This window comes from Elgaria multicarinata, chromosome 2 (assembly GCF_023053635.1).
Source record: "Elgaria multicarinata webbii isolate HBS135686 ecotype San Diego chromosome 2, rElgMul1.1.pri, whole genome shotgun sequence".
Taxonomy (NCBI): Eukaryota; Metazoa; Chordata; class Lepidosauria; order Squamata; family Anguidae; genus Elgaria; species Elgaria multicarinata.
The window spans coordinates 149418463-149443880 of record NC_086172.1 but is presented as its reverse complement, the minus strand read 5'-3'; the positions used below and the strand labels follow the sequence as shown (position 1 = coordinate 149443880).

At 42.3% G+C, this 25418-nt stretch overlaps 1 protein-coding gene across 9 annotated transcripts in view; it reads right to left on the bottom strand.

Moving 5' to 3' along the window:
* The window catches only part of NRXN3 (neurexin 3), a 1089604-nt gene that overhangs the window by 972901 nt on the left and 91285 nt on the right, over positions 1-25418 (bottom strand). For 7 of the 9 annotated variants that reach the window (XM_063117923.1, XM_063117925.1, XM_063117924.1 and 4 more), the window contains one exon: positions 18138-18164. The exons of the other annotated variants lie outside the window; for them this stretch is intronic. In XM_063117923.1, the coding sequence (XP_062973993.1) occupies positions 18138-18164 (27 nt within the window). The remainder of the gene's footprint in view (positions 1-18137; positions 18165-25418) is intronic. 9 annotated transcript variants of the gene reach the window in all.

Sequence of the window (25418 nt, the reverse complement as noted above, 5' to 3'; positions counted from 1 at the left end):
ATGGGCCCCAATAGTTGTCAGTGCACTTCAATACTCCAAAAAGCAGTAGTGTAGAACCTGCCTTTTATATACCGCTTTCATAGTGGAATATCCTGGTTGATTTAGAAGAGTCCTTAGAGCCTCATCCGACAGGGAAAAATCATGTTTCCCTACCATCACTAGTAGGGAAACAAGCAGCAGCACCCTCCTGCTGCTGTCCCACAACAGTGAAAATTTCTTTACACAGGGAAAGAAAGAGGAAGCAGCAACAACCAGGCGGCCCATTCAGTGGGTGTTTCTATAGCACGGCTTTTCCTGCACATAGCAGGAAATGGCAGCAAGTTTTGTTTTGAAAAAATAAGTTGGATTTACTATTTTGTTGCGTACACATGAAGGTAACGTCGTTGTCAAAAAGACACACAAAAGACCGTAAATTTGAGGAATTAATAGTTAATAGCAAGTGCGGCCCAGACTTCCTGGTGGAACCACGGGCTCAATTGAAGACGGTGACGGACCGCGGATGGAGGCAGGTAAGGCCCCCCTCCCCCTTGGTCCCTTACCGGGCTCTGCCGCCGTCGCCACATGGGTGGCGATGGCGGCAGGGCCCGGTAACCCCCCCGCCCTCCTCTCCCTTACCTGCCTCCGTCCGCGGTCCGTCAGCGTCTCCAATTGAGCCCGTGGTTCCAGCAGGAAGTCTGGGCCGCACTTGCGGCCCAGACTTCCTGGTGGAACCATGGGCTCAATTGAAGACAGCGACGGACCACGGACGGAGGCAGGTAAGGCCCCCCTCCTCCTTACCGGGCTCTGCCGCCGTCGCCGCATGGGCGGCGATGGCGGCAGGGCCCGGTAACCCCCCCTATGGGGGGGACCGGAGCTCCGATCCGGATCCGGAGCTCCGAGCGGAGCGGAGTGGGCACAGGCAGAGTGGGGGCGGGGCGGAGCGGGCCGATCCGAAAATGGCGGATCTTAAAGTGAAGCGGAGTGGGGGGTCCGTGCACACTCCTAGTATTTAAATATGTGGTGGGAATGCAACTATGTTCAAAAATTTTGGAAGATGGTGTTTTTGGAGATTGAAGAAATTGTGGAAATGAAGATAGAACGAACACCAAAAGTTGCATTACTGTCACTATTTGACGATTTTAAATGTAAAAAGGAAATCAAGGAATTGATAATGAATTTGCTGACTGCAGCAAGATTGATTGTAGCTAGGAACTGGAAGATTCAAGGGGAATATTCTATTGAAGAATGGTATAAAGAAGTATGGGATATAGCTATTAATGATAAATTGACATGTAATATTAAATGGAGAAGAGGTATAGCTAAATCAAATGATTTTGAAGGAATTTGGAAACAGTTCCTAATATTTGTGTTTTCTAAGGGAAGTGGGAAACCACCAGCAGAAGAAAGTATGAGATTTTGGAATCAGGAATGAGATCCCGAGGTGGGAGGTGCACTTGTATGTTAATTTTGATTATGTTATTTAGATAAGATATTATGTATTCAACATTTCAATATTATGTAGTATGTTATTTTTTTTTATTTCTTTTTGTGATAATGTAAATGTGTATGTTTAAGTATTGTAGGAAAAAAATAAAAATTTATAAAAAGACTGTAAGTGGGCAGTAATGAGCATGCGATAAAAGGCTTGTCTGATGATGCGCCTTAGCAAATAAATACATTTCTTTAAATTATATTATTTCTCAGCAGTATGCATCATATAAAAATGGGGAGAATACAGTGCAGCTTTCCCCAACCTGGTGTTCTCCAGATGTGATGGACTTCAATTTCCATAATTCCCAGCCATGGGATTGGAGTCCAAAAGATCTACATGGCACCAAGTTTGAAGAGTTTGCTATAGCAAATCACTTTCACACCAGGCCAAATGTTACAGAAGGAAAGAGCAACAGCCAAACTGGGCATTCTAAATTGAAAAGGAGGGTGGTGGAGATACATAATAAGAAAAATCATTTTCTGGGCTGAAAATATGTGATTTGCATTCCCAAAACTTCCATCGAAAAGGTCTGTCAAAATGATTGCACTTGTATGACAAACTATCTCACTATCTACTTTTACACAAGCAGCAAATAGCCAAATAATATGAAATGTGCCATAAAATCAGTTATTATTCATTTGTAGGTAATGACTGTGTCAGAGCAGCAATAAAACATGATCAGACAAAACATCCTCTCCCCTTTAAAAATAGAAATAATGGTTGTATAAGAGGCTTACTAAATCAAACAAGAGCTGCAATCCTGTAGCCAGAAATGTCTAGTTTAGAGTCCCATAGTTAGGGTGACCATATAGAAAGGAGGACAGGGCTCCTGTACCTTTAACAGTTGTATAGAAAAGGGAATTTCAGCATCTGAAATTTCAGCATCTGAAATTCGCATGCATGCAGCATAGTGAAATTCCCTCTTCATCACAACAGTTAAAGCTGCAGGAGCCTTGTCTAGCATGATCAGAGGGCAAGGCTCCTGCAGCTTTAACAGTTGTCATGAAGAGGGAATTTCACCAGGTGCTGCATGCACCCGACAGATGCTGAAATTCCCTTTTCTGTACAACTGTTAAAGATGCAGGAGTACTGTCCTCCTTTTCATATGGTCAACCTACCCACAGTTTAAGGTACACAATCATCCAGAGAACCTCTAACAACAGTTATACACTTCTTTATAGAACTTTACACTTCTGTAAAATGATGAATGTTTTAAGCATTTCTTCAGATCAATTAAGATAGTCCAATCACCTGCAGGATCTGCTGTACTAATTGATTCAGGCTCAGCTCTGAGAAACATAGGCCTTAGCCAGACCTAAGGATTATCCCAGGCAAATGGAGGGCTCGTCCCTGCCTGCTCCCAGGATCCCCTGTGTGTCATTTGGATGCACAGGGATGATCCCGGGACAATTCCGGGATATAGACCTGGTCTAGCCATGGCCATAGAAGTGAGATGATACCATTTATTTAATGACCAGTGGGATATTGTCACGTGCACGCGTAATAGCATCTCAAGTGCAAAGAAACTAGTTCCTTGCAATCCTGATAACTCCAGTAGGATATCAGGGTCCATGGGAATGACATTTCCTATGGATCCTTGCACCTCAGATTCTGCCATGGCAGTGCCAAGGGTCAAATGGAGTCCCACAGAGAGGACCTTCAATTGCAGGGGGCTGGTCACTTTGGATGGAATTGCAGAAAGAAAAGGCTAGTGTAAGGTCAAGTCAATTTACAAGCTCAGTCGGAATTTCATAAGTCATTTGGGTGCTGCCCAAAAAGGGCTCAGGATTTCCAGACTTGTTGTGCGCGTTTCCATCACCACCCAGGAGAAGAACACAACAGAAGAGAAATAATTACTCAAAGCTTAAGACCACGGCTAGACGAGGGGGGTTGGAGGGCGATGATCTCATGATTTTATGATCGCGAGATTGTCGCCCTCATTTACAAGCAGCACACGACATCGCACCCGCCATTTTGGTTTTTATTTTTAAAGGGGACAGAGCACTCGAGCACACGTGGGGAAAAGGTGAGTTGTTGTTGTTTTAAAAAATATTCCCCCGCTCCCCCCCACCCCACCCCCGATGGGCACAGAGCTCCTGAGGAGCTCTGTGCCCCATGCCCAGCTCCCAGTTCCTTGCAGTTACTCACAAGGAGATGGGACAAACCACAATGGTGGGCCACACTTTCCATGGTCATGGGATCATCCCGAGACCATGAAAAAAACACAAAAAAAGGGTAGGGTGATATCCTGGGGAAAGGGAGGGATCATCCCTCCTTGCTCCCGGAATCCCCTGTGTATCATGTGGACACAATGGGATGATCCCTGGGATATCACCCCATCTAGCTATGGCCTAAGTAAAGCCTGCACAACGTCTGGGCCATCAAGTCAAATGTAGCTCATCAGCCATGTATGGCAGCTTACAAAATTCAATCAATCTTCTGGTTTGCTTCCTGGTTGGGACTGCAAAACCGGGACTGTCAAACACATCAGAGGCCACCATATATGGATGGGAGGCTGAGCTTTGTTTAGTGGGTCAGATGTGCAAGCAATGCCTAGGTGTTGGATGTCCGGACTAAGGTTTACCTAGCTCAGACTAAAAGACATGCAATGGTTGTTGGAAAGAAAGATTCAACGTCGTAAATGGTATAGCTGTAAATCAGCTAGGGATGCACAGGCTTTACAACGGGGCGAAATAGATGAAGGTACCAGAGGGAAGAACACAGAAATTGGCTAACTCCAACCACCAACCAATAGTTTAATAAAGAGAAACCAACAGATCCTTTCTAATTAGGGATAGGTGAATCGGTGATGTCCAAGATCACCAGGCCCATTTCCCATTCCCAATTGCTATTGTTTCTCAGGCCTTAGCTAGACCTAAGGTTTATCCCGGGATTATCCAGGGGTCATCCCTGTTCATGTGAATGACACACAGGATATCCCGGAAGTAGGCAGGGATGACCCCGGGACGATCCCGGAATAAACCTTAGGTCTAGCTAAGGCCTCAAACTCTGCAAATGGGGAACTTGCACACATCAAGCAGCAATCGAACAAATGGGAAATGTGGGCATGCTTTCCCTATTTAATGCAAATTTCCTAATTTGCAAAACTTTCCTTCATTGACTAAAGCAGGGCTGATTCAGTCTATAGAGGAAATTTGCACAAATTAGGAAATCGGTGCCAATTGAACTGGAAATGAGAAGTGCTCAGCAATTTATGAAGATCTTGGGTGAGCAAAGGCTCACACTCACGTTCAGAGCTTTGAACAGGACGTGTTCATGTTTGGTGAGCAAAATCTAAATTCTCATACATCCCTAATTTAAATACTGGATGATGGGATTGAGATGTGAAGCATGGGCAATGAAAGCAGAGCCTTGCAACACTTAAACCAAGATCCTATGCTGGCCAGGTTGCCAGAGAGTCATTGCTCTACCGTCTATATATGAAACTACAATTGTCATGCTGGCTTTTAGTTAGGGATGTTGCGAGCACCCAAGAGTGGTGTAGAGTCCAATGGGGGGGGGGGCTGAATTGGGAAGGACAATTTGATCTACCTGTGCTGCCAACTCTGCTGGTGGAAGGACCCTGTTGGATCCAGCCTACTGGTGGGATTTGCTGGAGCTGAGCAAACACAACTGCCCCAAACAGTGCAATCCTAAGCATCTTAATTCAGAAGTCCAACTGAGTTCAATGGGACTTACTCTGTAGTAAGTGTGCTTAAGGCAGCCTTAAAGCATAAAGCAGCCGCCAGAGAAACACATAACTAGCTCTGTATATCTAGCAACATTTTGGATTTCTGCTTCTCAAACAGCAGTCGTCCAGTTACATACAACACTGTACGTCAATACACAATTTACTTGATAACGGCAAAAGTTGCTGTCCTGACTTTCATATGGCTTATATGTTTGTTCATGTATTTTAAAAAGTTTAATAAATATTTCATACATAGAAAATTTCTTGCATTGGTTTTGCTTCACCGTATTCCTGAGCAGTCTACTCTAAGGTGGTGGTGGTTGCTGTTGTTTAAAAAATGCAGTACATAATACAATATTTAGCTTGCATGGTAAAATGCTGAATAGATATGATTGATAATGAATTCTCCCAAATAATGTATTGACATACATCTTGGGGGAAATTCTGCTGCATGAAATAGATGTTTACACAAAGAGACAGCTGGAAGAAAGCAATTCTTTCTACTGAAATTCCAAGAACACCTGTCTCTTTAAATAAGGATTGAAAGAACTCATTCACTCAGTACAAGGCTGTTTCTCAAAACACATTTAAAGGCAGAAGCAAAATCTTTTAAGCTACCTCTTGAATGCAAATGTAACATGAAAACTGGGAATATCTATACCAGAAAGAAGATCTGTGTAGAGAGGGGGGGGGGGTTCCCAAAAAAAAGAAGAAGCGATGGGTCTTCTCTCAGAGATGTGATGCAGGCAGTGTGATTACTTTTGCTGGTACATTAGTTCAGTAAACCATTCATTGCAGATTAAATTCCTTCCAACCCCTCATCCCCAATGAATTAATCAGTGGGGACTGACTGTGCAGGCAACTGGGATGTATCCGTTCAGCTACAATCTATATTAGAGCTGTATCAATGCAGCATCCATGTGCCAAGTTCGATGAAAGTGAAACTTAAAGATGGCTTATCCTTCCACTTTATTTCCAAAGCCGGTAAGGTAATTTGCATCCATCCTAGAGAGACTATAGAAGAGCTTTCATTCTAGCAACTGAAGTTGGCAGCATCAAAAACGCCTTGTTTTTGTATCTCCCACAATTCTCTTGGGGTCTGGACCTTTTAAAGCTGCGTTGATTTCTTGTAAGAAATGATATTTTATTCTAAGAAGTGCTTGTCTTTATGATGGGGAGTGAGGTGGAAGAGAGAAGATCTATATATCACAGGGATTCCACCATGCATATTTATGTGGGGTCCCTCTCTATGGCATCATGCCCCCCCCACACACACACACAATGTTGGGGAGAGACAAGTTTTGCTCCCCGTTTGCCAGCATCCCCAAGGACAATATTGTACTTTTTCTAAAATAAGTACCCAGTTAGCTGGGGGAAAGGTAATAACGGCCAGGGAAGGCAACGGCAAACCACCCTGCTATAAGGCCTGCCAAGAAAATGTCAGCGAAAGCTGGCGTCCCTCCAAGAGTCAGCAATGACTCAGTGCTTGCACGAGAGGTTCCTTTCCTTTCCCTTCATAGGAATAAATGGCAAATGTACACACCTGTACAGAACAAAGAAAAGGGCCCAGGAACTGTAAGTATCCCCCCCCCCAAGACTCTAGTGAGATTCTATTTTCTTGGAAGAGGAAGCATGTTTTGGTGTTCCACTTGAAGCCCTATGGATTATACTTTCTTTATTTGTTCCAATAGAACTAAATGGGAGTGATTCAGAAAGCATGGGCCACTAGCAGGGAATTAGAGATTACAGAACCAAATGACATTTAAATTTATCAATTAGATTTAACTATTGTAAACCGCCCAGAGAGCTTCGGCTGTGGGGTGGTATGTAAATGTAATAAATAAATTGAACCTGACTGCCACTGCATAGGTCCTCCATTTCATGATCACAGCAGAGTGTGACAGCACCCTTGGGAATGGGGCATACATATGTTATTAAAGATGGGCTTTCTTTCTAACAATATTACAATTTAATTTGCAAGAGCTATTTTTGTTACTCAAGATGACTCATGCTCTCCTATAGCTGTGGGTAGGAATGAATTTTGTTTTCATTTGCAAATGACTTGAGAATCCCCATTTCACAATCCTGAATGCAAAAGCAAACAAGGGTGAATGTGAAAATGTTCACAAATTCCTGTACTTGCCTCTAGGGCTATGCACTGCCTCAGGCTAAAGCTCCAAATCTGAGTTGAGGTGGGCCGATTCAGGTGCTGGGTCGGTCCACGGCACCCCAAGGCTGGCTCCAGGTTTTTGAGCACCCTTGGGCAAAATAACCTTCAATGGATCTCCTCCTTAGTGAGTCTACTTTCTCACTGCCATTATCACCAGCTGCTATGGCTCCTCATCTATTTTGTCATCATTGCTACTACGTGTTTGCTTGCTCGACAGGCAGAGAGCCAGAGAGCAAGTAGGAATCATCATCTATTACTAGTCCTTGTCACCACCACTGTTGTCTGGGCCAGAGCAAGAGTCAATTGTATAAGCAAAATGAAATCGTAAAGAAGAGGAGCTCTTCTCAGGGGGCCCCTGATGGAGTGTTGGCCCTTGGTAGGTGCCTGACCATGCCTAACCTTGATGCCAGCTATGGGATGAAGAACTTGTGGGGCGCTCGCCCTGCAGGTTTGCCAAGCGCTGCTCAACCAGCCCTATTCTAGGAGCTGGCACGGCCAAGTACTCGACGAAGCACACTTTCTGGGGCCTCTAGAAGGTACACAATCCTCCTCAGCACGCCATTAACATGTCTGGGGAAAATGCATGCTTTCTGTAGGTCCTGGAAAACATACTTGCCTCCCTCCCTCCCCTCCCCTCCCATCATGGCCTTAAATGCCCTCTTAATTTAAGGCCACAATTGGCACTGGGAGGGGGGGATGCAATGAGAGTGGAGGGCAAGAATATGCGATTTCCCCAGCTTTGAGGAAATCACATTTCTCCCCCCCCCTCTCTCTCTCTCTCTCACACACACACACACACACCAATGGAGGCCTTAAAGGCCCTGTTAATAGGGATTACAAAGCCCCCATCAGTGAGGGAAGGGAGAGAAATGCTATTTCCCCAAGGATGGAACTGAATTCTGCCCAGACCTGCACCCATTTGTCCTTTGACAGCGATGGAGCAAAAATCTGCTGGGCAAGTCCGTTGGGGCTTGGGAGGGGTGGACACAGGGGCGTGTACATGGGCCCTGGCAGATTTTTGCCCCATCACTAACACCAGCACAGTTCAGAATTGCATCATTTCCTCTCTGTCTACATTGAATTCAAGAATTATACAGGAAAAAGCTGCAGCTCATCTCAGTAACTCAGCACTGTGACTTAAAACCCTCAGGGGAAAGTGGGTATTCAGTAGTTGGTTGCATTTTGCCTTCACCAGATGTTTTGCAGGCTCTCCATTTTGATACAATTATCCATCAAAACAAATATTATTTAAACTTTTTAGGAATTCAGGGTTGTTGTTTGGGAATGGGGCCATCGTAAAAATCCAAATACTTCTGAAGAATCTGACCCAAAAAACAAATTCTGTGATGCAAAGTTCCAATCAGGAAACCATGCCAGAAATACAGAACTTCAAACCTTGGGTGGGAATCCACGGAATTCCGTAAATATCCCTAATAAAAGCATTTTTGGCAGTACCAGTTTGGGGAAGGCTGCTCTAACATATCAGGAATCTAGAAGCATAGAATGGTGGGAGGGGGACAAAAGAGAAATTGTGTGCCACACAACTGAAACATTACACATGGATGTTTAACACCACTACCACCATCCACCTGGTAAGATCATTTAAGACTAGGAAATAAAATTACCTAGCTGCACCAGTGTGTAGTGGGAGGTTAATTGGCTTGAAAACAACAAAATAAAGTAAGTGAGAGGAAGATGAGGGCTCATATACTGTAGCCCATCCTTACTTGTACAAGTAATTCTAAGATTTGTTATTAAAATGTGTTGTTGAATATATTGATTTGATAACACAGACAAATGTAGATCGTACCCATCTGTGCAGTCTGCTCAAAAATGCAAATGGAATGCTGCCATCTGAAACAGTGGCAAAGCTTCTTCTTTTCTTTTAGGTAAAAGGGGGGAAGGAGAAGACGTCAGGCCCCTGTCTTTAATGGAAAACCACCTGAAGGTGAACCCCAGGATCATCCCTGTGCGTCCAGATGATCCCTCCCTTGCCCCGAGATACAGCCCTCCCCTTTGGGACCGCTTTTTCCGTGGTCTCGCCCGAGACCATGGAACGTCTGGCCCATTTCCCTGGCTTGACCCCGCTCTGTGTGATTACTCGCGCGGAGCTGCGCCCATTGGGGTTAGGGTGAGGGAAGCAGGGAAACCAAATTAAATTTAAAAAACCTCACCTTTAGCACAAGAGCATTTGTGCACTGTGTCCTCTTTTAAAAATTAAAAAATGGTGGGCACGATGCCTCTCTTCCTGAGGTCGTCACGCCTTATGTGTAAACGGGGGCGAGATCCCACGTTAATCCCAATGCGAGGTCTCCTCTCCTCTCCCTTGGAATTTCAGGTAGGTCTAGCTAAGGCCTTAGAAACTCTCCATCAAAAGTCACTGATAACCCCTCCCCAAATTCACAGAGGATAAATAGTTCTGCAAAAGGGGTGGGATGACATTCGGCCTAGCTGTAGTTTCGCTGTTAGAGGTCACCCAATGCTATATTATGATGGAAAGTGACTTATATTGCTATTGCTTTAACAACAATGCTAAATAAATGGATTGTTTTACGCCTCTCCTTTTTATCTCCAAAGGCACAATGCATATAAATTAAGGAAAGGTGATAATTTGTCTGAATTTTTCTGTGAACCAATCTAATGATCACTACCCAGACTAATACACAGATGAGAACACAGTTATCCTTCAGATTGCACACTTCTCCACATTTTGCAATACTGTTTTCAGTTCAAAAATTGCATATAAAACCAATTTTGTATGCTTTTGTATGGTGGAATGATACAACACAAATAAATGGTTTGTTTTATGCATTTCTCTGAGGACACAATGAGTATTAACTAAGTATGTGCATGAACTGTATTTGGTCTGCATCTTTATGCAAACCGACCTACTTTGCATTTCCCAGGCTGATATGCAAATCAAAACACAGTTATCCTACAGACTGTGCACATTGCTGAATTTTGTGATGCAATTTTCAGTCCAAAAGGAAGCATATGTTAAAAAAAAATTGCAGGTATTAGGAAATGTTGCATACAGAAATGTAGATATTAAGGAAAGCTGTATATGTTAGAGGGAATTTGTATATGAAAAAAAAATCTTTTATATATATATTGCAGAATGATTCAGAAATTGGATACAATGGACTGAAAGAACTGGGCATGTTTAGCCTGGAGAAAAGATTGAGGGGAGACATGATAGCACTCTTCAAATACTTCAAAGGTTGTCACACAGAGGAGGGCCAGGATCTCTTCTCGATCCTCCCAGGGTGCAGGATACAGAATAACGGGCTCAAGTTACAGGAAGCCAGATTCCAGCTGGACATCAGGAAAAAGTTCCTGACTGTTAGAGCAGTACGACAATGGAACCAGTTATCTAGGGAGGTTGTGGGCTCTCCCACACTAGATGCCTTCAAGAGGCAGCTGGACAACCATCTGTCAGGGATGCTTTAGGGTGGATTCCTGAATTGAGTGGGAGATTGGACTCGATGGCCTTATAGGCCCCTTCCAACTCTACTATTCGATGATTATATGACTTATGGTTGAATGTATGTGAATCTACATGGACCGGAAATAGATTTATCCATCCATAGTACAGATTTCATAATGAGATGACACAAAGTATTTTTCTATTTTATGGTATAGTACTCAGGATTTCCAAGGGAGGCATGAAAAACACTGGAGTTTTTGAATGTGGAACATATGCAAAATTCAGTTTCCTCTGGAACATGAACTTCGTTATTCCATTAAAAGAGCACCTTCCTGAGGACTGAAGTACAGTTGAGCAGAAACTACTTTGGGACCATTTTTTGGAAGTGTTAAGAAATCCATCTACTGAAGTTGTTTTGTATTTTAATTTTGTATGGTAAACGGATTGGGGATATCTTTTCAGCTATTGAAATGGTCTATAAATGGATCACACAAATAAATAATAAATAGTGAAAGATTTATTTATTCACTTGTGTTCTCAGCAGCTTATAATAACATCTTGTGGTCACTGCATATATTGCAAGCTTGACAGCTGCCCGAATCACAGTGAATTTGGGGAAAAGGTTTATGAGAATTTTTATTTTATTTTTTGTGGGGGGACTATTCAACATTTGTTTTTCTACTTGGACCAGAAGAGCACTGTTTAAAGGGGACAAAGTGGGAGGGGAAGCAGTCACTACCAACATCCAGTAAGCCTCCCATTCCAAAACTGGTGAATAACTGTGCCCCATCCAAAAACACTCTGTCCAAAAATTTTGCCCCCACCATAATTCAGTGGCATTTCTTGCAAACTTTTATGCAAGCACTAAAATTACCTACCAAGATAGTCTCCTTTTCTAATTTTGCAAAGTAAAGATAACACAGGTTGAAACAATTTACTACTTACTGTGGTGCCTATGTATATGCACCATCAATGAACTTGTGAGAAATTTTATGTTGATCAAACTATGAGAGCTCTTAAGAGGTATATAGGGAAATGTATTAGTAACATATCCACCGTATTCACTGGAAGTTCAAGTGTCCTCTTAAGTAGGATATCTTTAAAAACAAAATAATGGAATCAATTATCTTTCCTCCAGGTTTTAATGGCATGCATGCATTTAAAAAATGTTCACAAATATGCTTTACTCCTGAGAGAAGATTGTACATTTCAAAAATGAATACATTTCAAAAATGTGCACAATTGATGCATACATCTGGAAAGATACACCTGGAAATATGCCCAGATTTTCATGCAAAAAGGGGGGGGGAACCCTGAAGCTCACAACTGGATACAAACTCAAGTCAGAATGAGCTTCAAGATGGAATTCGGAGAACTTCAGCGAGCTCAGTTTTTGCTGATTGACACATCCCTAGTATTTACTTCTGAGCAGACATGTTATAGGATTCCACAGTAAAGCTTAATATCCATAAATCATAAGATGGATAGGTTTGAAGAAGCTATTGTTGCTTGCTTGTAAGGAATACATAAGAAAAACATAGGAACATAAGAAGCTACCTTATAGTGGGCCTGTTCAGATGACACTTCAGGCTCTGCTGTTAGTAAAACTGTGGTTCCGTGGGGTTAGCACTAACCACAAGCCGTGCTGTCGCACACAACACTTCAAGCCACGGTTAGAGCTGCTAATCCTGCTGCAGACGGTTTGACTGTGGTTAGTGAGCGAGCAGCGTATAGCAAAATGCATAGCACAAGACACCTTAAAATCTGCTGCTTAATCAAAAGCCTTAACTAGCAGGGTTTAAGGTTTCTTCTGAACAGGCCCACTGAGTCAGACCATTGGTCCATCTAGCCCAATTATGGACACTGAACAGCAGCGGCATTCCTGGGTTTCAGGCAGGAGTTTTTCGGGCCCTAACTTGAGATGCTGAGGATAGAACCTGGGACCTTCTGTATGCAAAGTGTGTGCTCTACCACTGGGCTATGGCTCCTCCCCTCCTGCTTCCCATGTGTGTGTGTGTGTGTGTGTGTGTGTGTGAGAGAGAGAGAGAGAGAGAGAGATATTACAAAGGGGTACATTAACTGCTATGAGATATGTTTATTTGTAAAATGGAAACTATCACTAATAACCAACTTAAAAGACATTTTAAGGACATCCCTAGTAGCCGATGCAAAAGATATCCAACACAGGATATTTAGAATACTACATCAAAGTTAATTATATACACTTTGGTTTTTGCTTTTCTAAATTCAGCCCAAGATACTGCCCTTAATTAAATAGAAACTATAGACATCTTAGAGTTAGATATATTATTCTGTTAGTGGATATCTTCTGTGTGTGTGTGTGTGTGTGTGTGTGTGTGTGTGTGTGTGTGTGTGTGTGTATATATATCAAAGAGGTTTTTATAGAGAACTTCAGATAATTTATAATATAGTTAATAGAGAAAAGTGCTGGGGATCTAAACACTATGTTTGATTTCTGGAAATGATGCCCATGGAGCTGTCAAACGGAACTGAAGCATCAGCTACATGCTGCAAATTGTATACTTCTGTGAGCTATTGGAAATTATTCTCAGATGCCAGAAAGGAAAGTGATGTCCTCTTGTAGTAGAGGCATACGTATGTGGCTATGGATTTCTTTGAAATCCTAGATCAATCATATTTCTACAGATTTTACTAGAAAGGTGGGGCTATACAGAGGAGGACCACACCACAAGTTCTAAATGGCAATGCATTGACAAAAGCCAGTTGGAAAGACCAATGGAAGCTTATGTTCCATGTCTGCTTCACATGATTAATCATAGAAGGAAGTGCAGCTAACATACCAGTCAGAAAGATGTCAGCATGCTAACAGGTTCTTAATAGGCGATTAAAGGCAAACCTATGCTTATTTTAAGTGTCTCTTGTGGTAACAGTTAATTAGCATGATAAAATCCTCATTTGTTCCATGCTTACTGATGGTCCTCTCATTCGTATTCATGAGAAAAAAAGAAATAGTAATTTACCCCTGTGAATACTAAAGATAATTAAAAATGTAGAAACTGATTTGACCCTTATTCACAATAAGGCCCAGGTGGGGGGAAAAATAATCATGGAAAGAAAAAGAGGCCTTGTGCACTAATGAAGCAGCGACTGTTCAACATCAGAATCAACAACTGCACAGTGATCACAAGGGGGCAAGAAGGGGAGACCACAACCCCAAAAATTATAAGCATAAGAACATAAGAAGAATCATGCTGGATCAGACCGAGGGTTCATCTAGTCCAGTGTTCTGTTCATGCAGTGGCCAACCAGCTGTCAACCAGGGACCAATAATGCTGGACGTGATGCAATACCACCCTCCCACCCATTTTCCCCAGCAACTTGTGCATATGGACTTACTACCTCTGATACTGGAGGGAGCACATAGCCATCAGGACTATTAGCCATTGATAGCCTTCTCCCCCAGGAATATATCCAACCTCCTTTTCAAGCCATCTAAATTGGTGGCCATTGCTACATCTTCTGGTAGTGAATTCCATAGGTTAACTTTGTGCTGTGCAAAGAAGTTCTCCCTTTTATCTATCCTGAGTCTCCCACTAATCAGCTTCATGGGATGACCAGAGCTTTATTATTATGAGAGGGAGAAACATGTCTCCCTATTCACATTCTCCACACCATGCATAATTCTGTACATCTCTATCATGTCTCCCCCTACCCTCTTTTGCCAACCTCGACAATCCCAGCTGTTGAAAGTGGGCAGAGCATTGAATGTTGGATGTTAAAACAATTTCCCTTCATTTTTGATGGTAAACGTATTTTACATTGAAAATGAGGTATTGAGGGCCTCATTTCACACTGCATGCAGACACGTGTAACCAAATACAGATGGCAAGGGCTACCATTAGGCAGAGTAAGGCAATCTCACACAGCAGCACCACCTGGCCATTCCCCACTCTTGGATGAAAAAGCCATGTATGTGCTACACTTCCTAAACTAGTCTGCTGCTTCCCTCAGATTTGATGGAGGATGTGATCCTGTTGTCTGTGTTGAAGAAAATTTTAACTTCGATTTCTATTGGCTTCTATATATGGAAGGGTGTGGGAGGGTGTGTGAGCATGTCCTTTCATCCAGCAATGAAATGTCCTGGGCCAGCCCTGCTGATGGCCTTTCTTTTCTTTTCCCTTAGGAAAAGCTGATGGGAGAGAGCTGAGATGGTGTGTGTGTGTGTGTGTGTGTGTGTGTTACCCTTTTTCTGCTCCAAATCGGCTTCCTTCCATAGAGTTCCAAGCATATGTTTACATATATACAGATTCACCCTTTCATCTTTATTTAAGAACTTATTAGTAGGTTATGCCTATCAATTAATAAAAAGTAAAAACAAAACAAAACCATTTGTGTTCTTTTTGTCAATCCTTGCCATGAAACTAATAAAGTTTCTAGATGTAAAGTTGTTTCAGCATTTTTCAATTGTTGTGTGGAATAAAGCTGACATTTTAAAATGTGATGGTATTCAGGTACCTGTGATGTTACCAGTTTTGTTGGTCTGCCTTTCTTTCTCTCATTCCCTCTCTCTTTTCAATGTTCATGACACTATCCTTGATCGTCTTATCATTTATAGTTTGATATATATATATATTTAAAAATAGAAGCATAAAAACCACCTCACAGTAAGGGAGTAAATGAAGGAAAGCAAAACATGAGGGGGAGGAGAAAGCAAGAATGGCAATTTCAGGGAACATGAACAAACCACCAATCAATAAACTGGAACACTGGGTTGTTGTTTCTCTCTCACACCATTCCTTCAATACATTAAATAGAATAACAAAAGAAAGCTAGAGCCTTACCTGTTGTCATCATGCATTGGAGCTCTCACAGCCAGTACTCTTGGTCGCCAGCGTGGGAGAATGTCAAACTTCACCAAGATTGCTATCCTTTTCGCCTGATTCTGTTTGCTCTTACCAACACAGACCCAGTGTGCCAGGCTTAGTTAATAGAAGGGACTGCATCATCTGATACTTTAAGCAGCACTCATCCCAAAGTCCCTGGCCTTAAAGCCACATACTGCTCCTTAGCACAACCCATTTTCCCCCTTGACGCTCATTCTAACACGGCTTTTATTTTGGTAATGTTAGGGAAGCAGGGAGGAAATGGTCAAAGTAGGGAGAAAACAGTCAGAGATCAGAATGGATGATGTTGCATGAGAGACCCACAACCCATGGAGCTCTCGGAAGTTGGCCCAACATTTCCACGTATCAGATAGGCATGTGACTCCAGTATTGCAGAAAATTGCATGTTTGACTATTTTCTTCCCACTTTGTACATGTTTAAAATAAGTATACAAAAGAAATGTTCGCGTAAATACACAGGGAACATACACGATGAGTCTTACTTGTCTGGAGCTTTCAGATCTGAGATACGTTCCCTTGATCCTCCCTCATTCAACTATGACTCTATTTATTAATGGGGAGAAGGACTAAGATTAGGCCATTTCTATACCAGCCCGATAGTGCGGGCTGGTCACGGCTGAGTCCCTGTGCGTCCAAATAGCACACACGGACTCCCGGGGGCAGGGGTGATGGGCATGGCTTTTCCCAGGGATAAAGAAACTCTGGGAAAACCTGGTTCTTCTCATGGTCTTGGGATCGTCCCAAGACCACGGGACGTGTGGGCACACATCCCGCTTGGTGCCGTGCTTACTCGCGAGTAAGTTCAGGACCAGAAATGGGCATGTAGCTGCACAGTTTGGCTCCGTGCCCATCAGAGGAAGGGGTGGCAGCAATTTTGCCACCCCTGGGATGGCAGGGAGGGGGTTTGGGGGGGGGAATGTCATTTTTTTAAAAAAATTAAATTCACATTTCCGATGGAGCAGGGCCTTGCTCTTGTGCGACCAGCCCCATTGCTTCAAAAAAAAAAAAAAAAGGCACCCGCACCATCCCTGGATGTGGCATGGGCGTGTGTATGCTGGGGGAGGATCTCAGAACCAAGAAATCCCAAGATCCTCCCCCCTTCCCTCCCGGAAGGCCAGGAGGTGTAAGGGCCTATGTCACTGCAGAAAGGAACAAGTGTGTTCGGGATTCTAAATAGCTACATGAATATAAAAGAGTTTTTAGACAAAGTTATTAATGTCCAATGTTTTTTTAAAAAAGGCGGTGGGGGGGACTATGAAAAGAAAACGTATTAAAATAACAAATATGTAGAAGCCCATATAATTAGACATTTATGAAAGCAAAATGATTTAATCAGATGCTGGTACTCATGAAGAAATGGGCAAAAAACATCTGATGTATTGAATATTTTACCCAATGTGTGTGCGTGGGGGGAGGGGAGGGAAATCTCAATCAAGCTGTTACATTTCTCTTGCTTCACAAATGCCCTCTTCCTTTCCTTGAGCTGATATTGTTAAGGGACAGCAATCTGCTTTGGAGTTAGGGTGTGTGTTTCCTATTCTTAGTTGCAAACCCTGTTACACGATAACAAAATCGTGGCAGGAGATGCTCCAAAAATAGGGTGTCCATATGGAAAGGTGGTTCCATATGGTCATCACAACAGTTAAAACTGCAGGAGCTATACTCAAGTGACTTTATACAAAACAGGGCAGGGCTCCTACAGCTTTAACTGTGACGATGAAGAGGGAATTTCACCAGGTGCTGCAAGCGTACAAATGACAGATGTTGAAATTCCCTTTTCTATGCAATCGTTAAAGATACAGGAGCCCTGTCCTCCTTTCCATATGGTCACCCTATCCAAAAGAAACACTTTGGAAATGTTTCCCCGGAATGTCTCACTACTCAGGACAAGCATGAAAAGGTGGGATGGTGAGATGATATTCCTGACAATTTATAAACTCCTCCCCATAAACCTTTTTTAAAAAATCCATCATCCCTTAAAAGAATAGATGATGGAGAAATATCAGACAAAGCAGTCACCAACCGTGGCCTAAATGTGATGTATTTTTATCACAATAAATAACACTTTTTGTTCGTTTGTTTTTGGTAGTGGAGAAGTGCATACAGTACCTGTTCTTTCTATGCAGTATCAAAACCGCCTATAAGGATATTTCCCCCAAGTCACCAGAAAACTCCTGAAATACATTTTCAGTTTATCCCGTTCCCTGGATGCTTGTCTGCTAAGCCAGCAAATATAACATTTCATTTGCCCCTAGAGAAATCACTCTCATACACGTTACATTCACATACAACCATCACAAATCCTGTACGCCTTCAGAATCTACCAAACATCTTAATCCCAAGACATGTTTTAGAAGAAAAAAAATACAGCAAAAAGAAAAGAAGAAACAGTTTATAAAACAGCCAAGGAAATCATGTTAATTTCTTTTTCATATATTTGTATATAGATATATACAGAGAAAGAACAAAATGAAACTTGAGGGAAAACTTACTGGCGTTACAGTTTATCCTGATACAGTCTAGATGGGGAAAAATAAATGAAAGATGAAATTGCATCCTTCAAGGTAACAGCTGCAGACATCCAAAAACAATCAGTCCACCCTTCCGGGGACAGACACACGCAAAGAGATGTGGCCATTTTATATTTATATACATTCTGTACAAGCTCAGGGATGGTTGTATATCTACAGTATGCACTACAGAAATATCAGATCAATATACCTACTCCAGAACTGTGTGTATGTGTGCATGTGTGTGTACAAAAAATAAGTATGCACTATATACCTCTATGTAACAATTCAGAGAATTCTTTTCCTTGTAAGGAAAATGGTGCCTTGAAGATGATCTAGTGATTCTAATCAAGATCTACTAATGAAAAATAGCTAACTTGGCACTAAAGCACCAATATTCTCCCCCAAAAGGCAAATATTTCCCACCCATGACATTGAAAAATAAACTCCTAGTTGTTTTTTAAAAAAGTGTGACGTACACCTTCATTTGAATGAGTAGTGGTTTTGCATAAACACACACCTACCCAATAGAGTATACCTTTAAGATTGGCTTGGAACGATTTGCTGCTGTAATACTTAACCCTTTCCACCTCTCCTAAGAACAGACCCATTCCCTTTGCAATAGCCCAAAATGCTTTAGGGAAAAGAAAGTGTGTTGTTACTGCTTTTCAAGCTGAGGAAAGGGTTAACGTACTGCCCCTTGTCCCCTATCATAAAATGGCCACTTGCAAACAGCTAACCGCACGAACGCCCAGCCCAGATTTCAGTGCATTTTGAAGGGTTGGTGTATTTTTTGATTGGTTGGGGCGGGTTGATACAAAGGCATCCAGCCAGCCAGCTCCTCAGAGCCCTGTCTCACCTTGCTGCCTGAATGTTAGGATTGAATTATGTACCTATAACATTCAGGAAGAAGATGAAATAGGCAGTGTAGTGGCATGTCTGGTCATCTTTGACAACCCCATGTGCTTCACTCAGATGTTTCAGACAGTACAAGGGGAGAAAAAACAAAAACACACAAACAGGATTAAGAGAATGCACCAATCTGCACATGTTAATGTGTAGGAATGTTATGCTAAAATAGATAGGACAACAGGGATTTCAGCTGGGAGGTTTCTGAGTGCTCCCTGTTCTTTCTGAACACCATAGATGCTTCAAGGGCGTGGTCAGAACTTCATATGAGGAAAGCATCTAGGGTAGAATTCTGTCTCCTTCACTTCCTGGGTTGGGAACATGTTCTTTGCTACAGCAGCCTTCCCCAACCTGGTACCCTCTGGATGTGTTGGACTACAATTCCCATAATCCCATAGCCAGTTTATAAGAGATATAGACCAACACCTCTGGAGAGCGCCAGGTTATGGAAGGCTGTGCTTCAGTGTCTCAAAGTCTGTCCGAGGCCTTAGCTAGACCTAAGGTTTATCCCGGGATCGTCCCAGGGTCATCCCTGTTCATGTAAATGACACACAGGATATCCCGGGAGCAGGCAGGGATGACCCGGGATGATCCCGGGATAAACCTTAGGTCTAGCTAAGGCCTGAGTAGCACCTCTCAACAGTAGATACTAAATGTGACTGGACCACTCTTCACTCTTCAGGCCCAGGACAAGAATCAATGTTATACAGTTCTAGCAATACAGAGTAAATATTTTTAAAAGCTCTATTGTTGGTTAGCTAGAAACATGGACAGTGGAGGATGGTCTCTATTTCAAGCAAACTGGGTGATGCTGACTACACTGCAACTTAGGAGAAGAGCTTTGTCTTCATATCCTAAAAAATTAGAAAGGCCAGCCCTTCCGATTACTGAAATAAAACAGATAGATAGATAGATAGATAGATAGATAGATAGATAGATAGATAGATATAGATATTTAAAAAGGGGAAATAAAGGAAAGGAAAAGAAGAAGGCTTAGAATCTGAGTGATCAGGAATAAACCAATCAGGAGTAGTGAAGCCACAGAGAGTCTGTTGTCCAGCAGAACCTCTCTTAAGAAAATATGGGTTTGGTTTCGTGCGATTAGGTTTGTCATGTGTCGTCAACCGCAACAGAAAAGTGGGAGCAAACAGTCCTTGAGCATTTGGTACAATCACCATACAGGGGTGGCTATATCCCTTTAACAGCTGTGTGTTGGTGGGGTGAGATATAAACAATAGATAAAAGAATGTGTATATATAACTCTTCCCAAAGCTGGGGCACAGGAGGATGAAGGGAGGGAGAGAAATTGTGTTTGAGCAAGTGAGAGAGAGAGATTGTATTTGAGAGATTAAGGCCTAATCTACACCAAGCAGGATATTGCACTATGAAAGCGGTATGAAAGTGGTATATAAGAGGCAGGAGCCACTCCAAGCAGGATATAGCACTATGAAAGTGGTGTATGGTATGTGTGAATGGGCCCAAATAGTTGTCAGTGCACTTCAATATCCCTATAAACCATATGTATGGCTCCTGCCTTTTATATACTGCTTTCATACCACTTTCATAGTATAATATCCTGCTTGGGTATAGATTAGGCCTAAATAAAAATGTTACACTTGTTTAAAAATGGGAATTAAACTGGATTTTTTTAATGCATAACAGATCAACTCCATCCCAGGAACTTACTCAAAGTTGGAGAAACTCATTACAATTCCCTCATCGTAAGAAGAGCCCTGCTGGATCAGACCAAGGGTCCGTCTAGTCTAGCACTCTGTTCATGCAGTGGCCAAACAGTTGTCAACCAGGAACTCACAAGCAGGACACGGGTGCAACAGCACCCTCCCACCCATGTTCCCCAGCACCTGGTGTATAAAGTCTTACTGCCTCTGATACTGGAGGCATCACATAGCCATCAGGGCTGGTAGCCATTGATAGTCTTCTCCTCCAGCAATATATCCAATTCCCTTTTAAAGCTGTCCAAATTGGTGGCCATCACTCCATCTTGTGGTAGCAAATTCCATAGTTTAACTATGCACTGTGTGCAGAAGTACTTCCTTTTATCTGTCCTGAATCTCCCACCAGTCAGCTTCATAGGATGATCCCGGGTTCAAGTGTTATGAGAAAGAGAACAACTATATCAATTTTTTTCTGATACAATAAGGGGGGATCTACACTACTGCTTTAAAGTGCTTTAAAGCACTTTGAAAATGTTTTGAAAACTGTATATGCAGTGTGTCCTGGGGCCCAACAGTTGTCAAAACTGTTATAAAGCGCGTTATTAACAAATTTGCTTTATTTCAGTTTAGCTTTCTCTTCCAAGTTCTCTCTTGGCTGACTGCAAATCAGAGGACATTCTCATAATATGTCTTCTCCCTGTTGTTGGGATTTGTTAGTCACTTTTTATTTCAATCCCCATGGTTTACTATGACATCTTTTATGCAACCAATTGAGATTATAATCTACTGGGTTTACCCGGTAGGTTTGCTAGTAAAGTAACAGTGTAGCGGTAGGAGGTGGCAGCAGCATCTGTGAACATGTTCAGAAATTTGGATATGGGACATCAGGAAATGTATTTACATTATAAATATTGTAATTTGGGTAATATTTAATAGCCCATCAGAGGCAAATTCTTACTTCTGGGAAATGAAATGAAATTCATCATAGAGCCTCAGTAGATAAGATTGCTGGTCCATGAATCAAACACCCTTCGTTACAGAAGGAGAGATGAATGACCACAATATCCCAGATGCCACTAGTATTGCCCAAAAGGCTGATGCTTAGCATAGTGTGAGATTGGGAAGTGCAGCTGACTGAAGACACTTCCCTGGGGAAGCTTGAGTCAAGACAAACTGGATGTGTCTCCTGCCACTGGAGTCCTCCCAGAAGGCAAGGTATGGGAAGTGGGTTGGAGAAGTTGCATGCCCTTAAAACTTGAGCCTGTGGGAGTAATGCAAAGCCAACCAACAAACAAGAAGGCCAAGGTGGCTGTTTTCTGTATGACTGGCCCCTGCTCTCACTCTCAACACTTATGCTTTAAGTGACAGGGTTAAATCTGGGGCATCTACGGAGCAACGGCTCAATGAATTCTCTCTCTTTCTCTCTCCCTCCTTCCTTCCTCTCTATTTTCTCAACAGAGACATGAGATCTGTCTCATTCGGGCTTCTACTCTTTACAGAGCGAGGCTCCAATATGTTGTGAAAAGTGTTATTAAGGCAGAGAATAGGCTGCCCCAAGATCCCATCTTGGGAAGGTTTAACGACTCCATAAAGAAACAATATCTATATGTGGGAAGCCCTCCCCTTCCAAATCCAACTACTCCTACCTAATTTGTTTTTGCTAAACAGTGCTGTGCGGGTGAGAGGGATATGCCAGCCCCTGCAGGATGCTCTGTACACTGTGTTCGAAGGGCTGTTTGCTGTGCGGGCCGCAGGCTTCAGGCCTTTGAAGGGTTGAATACCATCTTTTGATATACCATGACCGATGGGGTAAAAGGAAGCTTTTACAACTTGGATACACAGCATAAAAAGATCACAGAAAAGACCTTAATAAACAGACAACCTTTAAGAGACATCAAATCGATTTTTTTTAAATAAAAAAGGGGGAAGCAAGCACAAGAATCTTTAATACCATTCAAAACAGTCTTTGCCAGTATGTTTTTGTGGCCCATCAGAATATTCCGATTCTAGCTGCATAGCCTTCCAGATCAGCAGTCTCTCAACATTTTTTTTCCACCATAGGTTACGAAAATGTGGAATTTTATTAATGAACAAGCCTTAGATCTTGGCTCCTCTTGATCCAATATTATCTCCGATCTCTCAACATCATAGTGGTCTAAAGAACCTCTTCCCAAAGTAAGCCTTTGTCTCTGGACTGCTTAGGAGTAGTTTTTTTAAAAATAAGGTCTCATACTTGACTTCCATCTTCAAGGTTATGACAATTTTGGTTATTACCGGACACTTTTAGACACCACTGATATCTGAACCCCTTGCAGATTTTCACTGCTGCATAATTGAGCTACTATTCTGGAAGTCACCTTCAGAACTCTGCAGGACTGAAGCTCCATTTGTGCGGCAAGGTTGGAGTGAGGCTGCAGTCCCCGCAGACAAGGCACAGTGCATCTGAAGTTTTGGCTGACTTGGGTTTATTTGTCCACCGATGTGCAGGCAGAAGCCTCCTTTAGGGCCTTTAATGGAGTATGTTTTGAAATGAAAGTCTAGCTCAAAATCCTAACTAGGGGCAATGAAAAGGGCCTTAGCAATTACATTTTTTAAACTTCGAAAAATCAACTGCTTAGGAGCTAGCTTAAGTCACAGCTCCAGATGATCTGTATCACATGGTTCAAGTTCTGAAAAATACCTTCTGTTTCCCTGCCTAAGGGAAACTTAGGCCTTAGCTAGACCTAAGGTTTATCCCGGGGTCATCCCTGTTCATGTAAATGACACACAGGATATCCCAGGAGCAGGCAGGGATAAATCTTAGGTCTAGCTAAGGCCTTAGTATCTTATGTGGCTTCTGAAGTTGAATGAGGAGAGTCAGGATAACTTCAGAAGTGATGGAGCCAGGAAGTGCAGTAGCCTTGGACTTCCTGTTTCTGCATTTTACTTCCAAAATGAAAATTTTGCACCTCCATAGGTGGAGGAATGCAAAAGCTACACCATCCCTCACCAGTTTGGATTTGACAGAGAAGTGCAGAAACAAACGTCTGGCTGAACCTCCTGTTCCTTCCTTTAAATATCCATTATATCTGTTTTCTGAATATGTGAGATAATTTAGTACTACTCCCAAGCAATTTACAGTAGTCTGAAATTGTACGCATTTGGTGGGATGTCCTGAGATCGCCCTTCTGTTATTTCACTGAAAGTCAAACATTGGTTTCCTAATCTGTATGTGATGAGGCTGGAATTTCCATTATGAGGCGTGACGTCATGCCACATCACAATTGCCAAGCCAAGAGCCCATGAACAAGGGATCTGAACATGGCAACATCTGAGGCTTAACACTGCCTTTCAGATGAGGACCTTAGAATGTGTGGCAGCTATCCACAGCTTCTCTTTTGACACCCAGAAAAGAACAAGAGGTGAGTATTTTCACTTTCCATTAGTGGCAGAGAAGGGAAATTCCACCTTTGCCAGGCTCCCCATCTCTGATAATTGCTAGCTTTTGCCAGCAGCAGAAAACAAAGCTATTTGTTTTCTGGGAAAGAAATGATATGGAATTTCTCCAGTGAAAGGATTGGGGAAGGGGCACATTTGATTTGTTTTTAATTTGTTGAAACAACATAGTATCAGGAGAGAAAGAAGGAAGTCTACATGGCAATTTTTCTCAGTACCTTAGGGTGGGTGACATTGAAGGAACAGGGAACACTCCATCCTAGAGGTATGACCAGAGATGGTTTTCAGCTGTACCCTTTGTTGTTGTTTTTTTTTGGGGGGGGGGGCTGGAGAGAATAGTAGACTATGTGTGCTGGTTTTTTGGACTGGATGTGAAAAGGTGCTTTATACCATACCAGCACAGCTATATTCAAGTATATAAGAACACTACACAAATGGATTGGCATTCCCCTCTTCTGCAGTAAAAACCTGTAAGGTTTCCATGTGCAGTCCTATTTACATGCATACCTTGTCTGGGGCAGAAAGGGGGAGCCTTTCTGAATATTTTCCTCAGTTCAATTAGCATGTATTCATTTACATCTAAAATGTATTCCCCACTTCTCATTCTATTTTTTTAAAAAACAACAACACTGTAAACAATTTAATAGAGCAGATGTAACATGAGCCCACCCCCCTGAATTTTTGGCCTATAATTCCCATCAGCTGGAGGATCATGGGACTTGTAGGTCAAAACATCTGAAAGACCACAAGTTGCCCACCCCGTTTTAGAGTAAGCCCTGAAAACTAAAGGCTGCACTTTCTAAAACGAGAAGACACCAGATGATAATAGGCATGTCTGAAATGTAAACATAGAAAGGCATCATAGCTACCGACTTTTCCTTTTGTGGCTTTGTCATTGTCACCACATGTTACTTTTGACTGTTTTGAATAGTAGCAGGGAAGCTGGATCAATGAGGATGTGATTGATCAAAAGATGGGCCGAAAAGCATGTCTTATACAAAGCTACCAGTTTGAGAACAAGAAAGGAAACTTAAAAACAAAACAAAAAACTTAAAAAACCACATTGCCCATAAGTGGGGTTTAACCCAAAATCTCCATGCAATGATGGCTGGAGAGATTGTTTCTCCATGATTAATATTGTTACAAAAAATACATCAGCAGCTACTTATAATTCAATTCAACCAAACTGTGGGTGGGAGGCAGAGGGAAGACAGACAAAAAACCAAAACAAGCTCAAACTAAA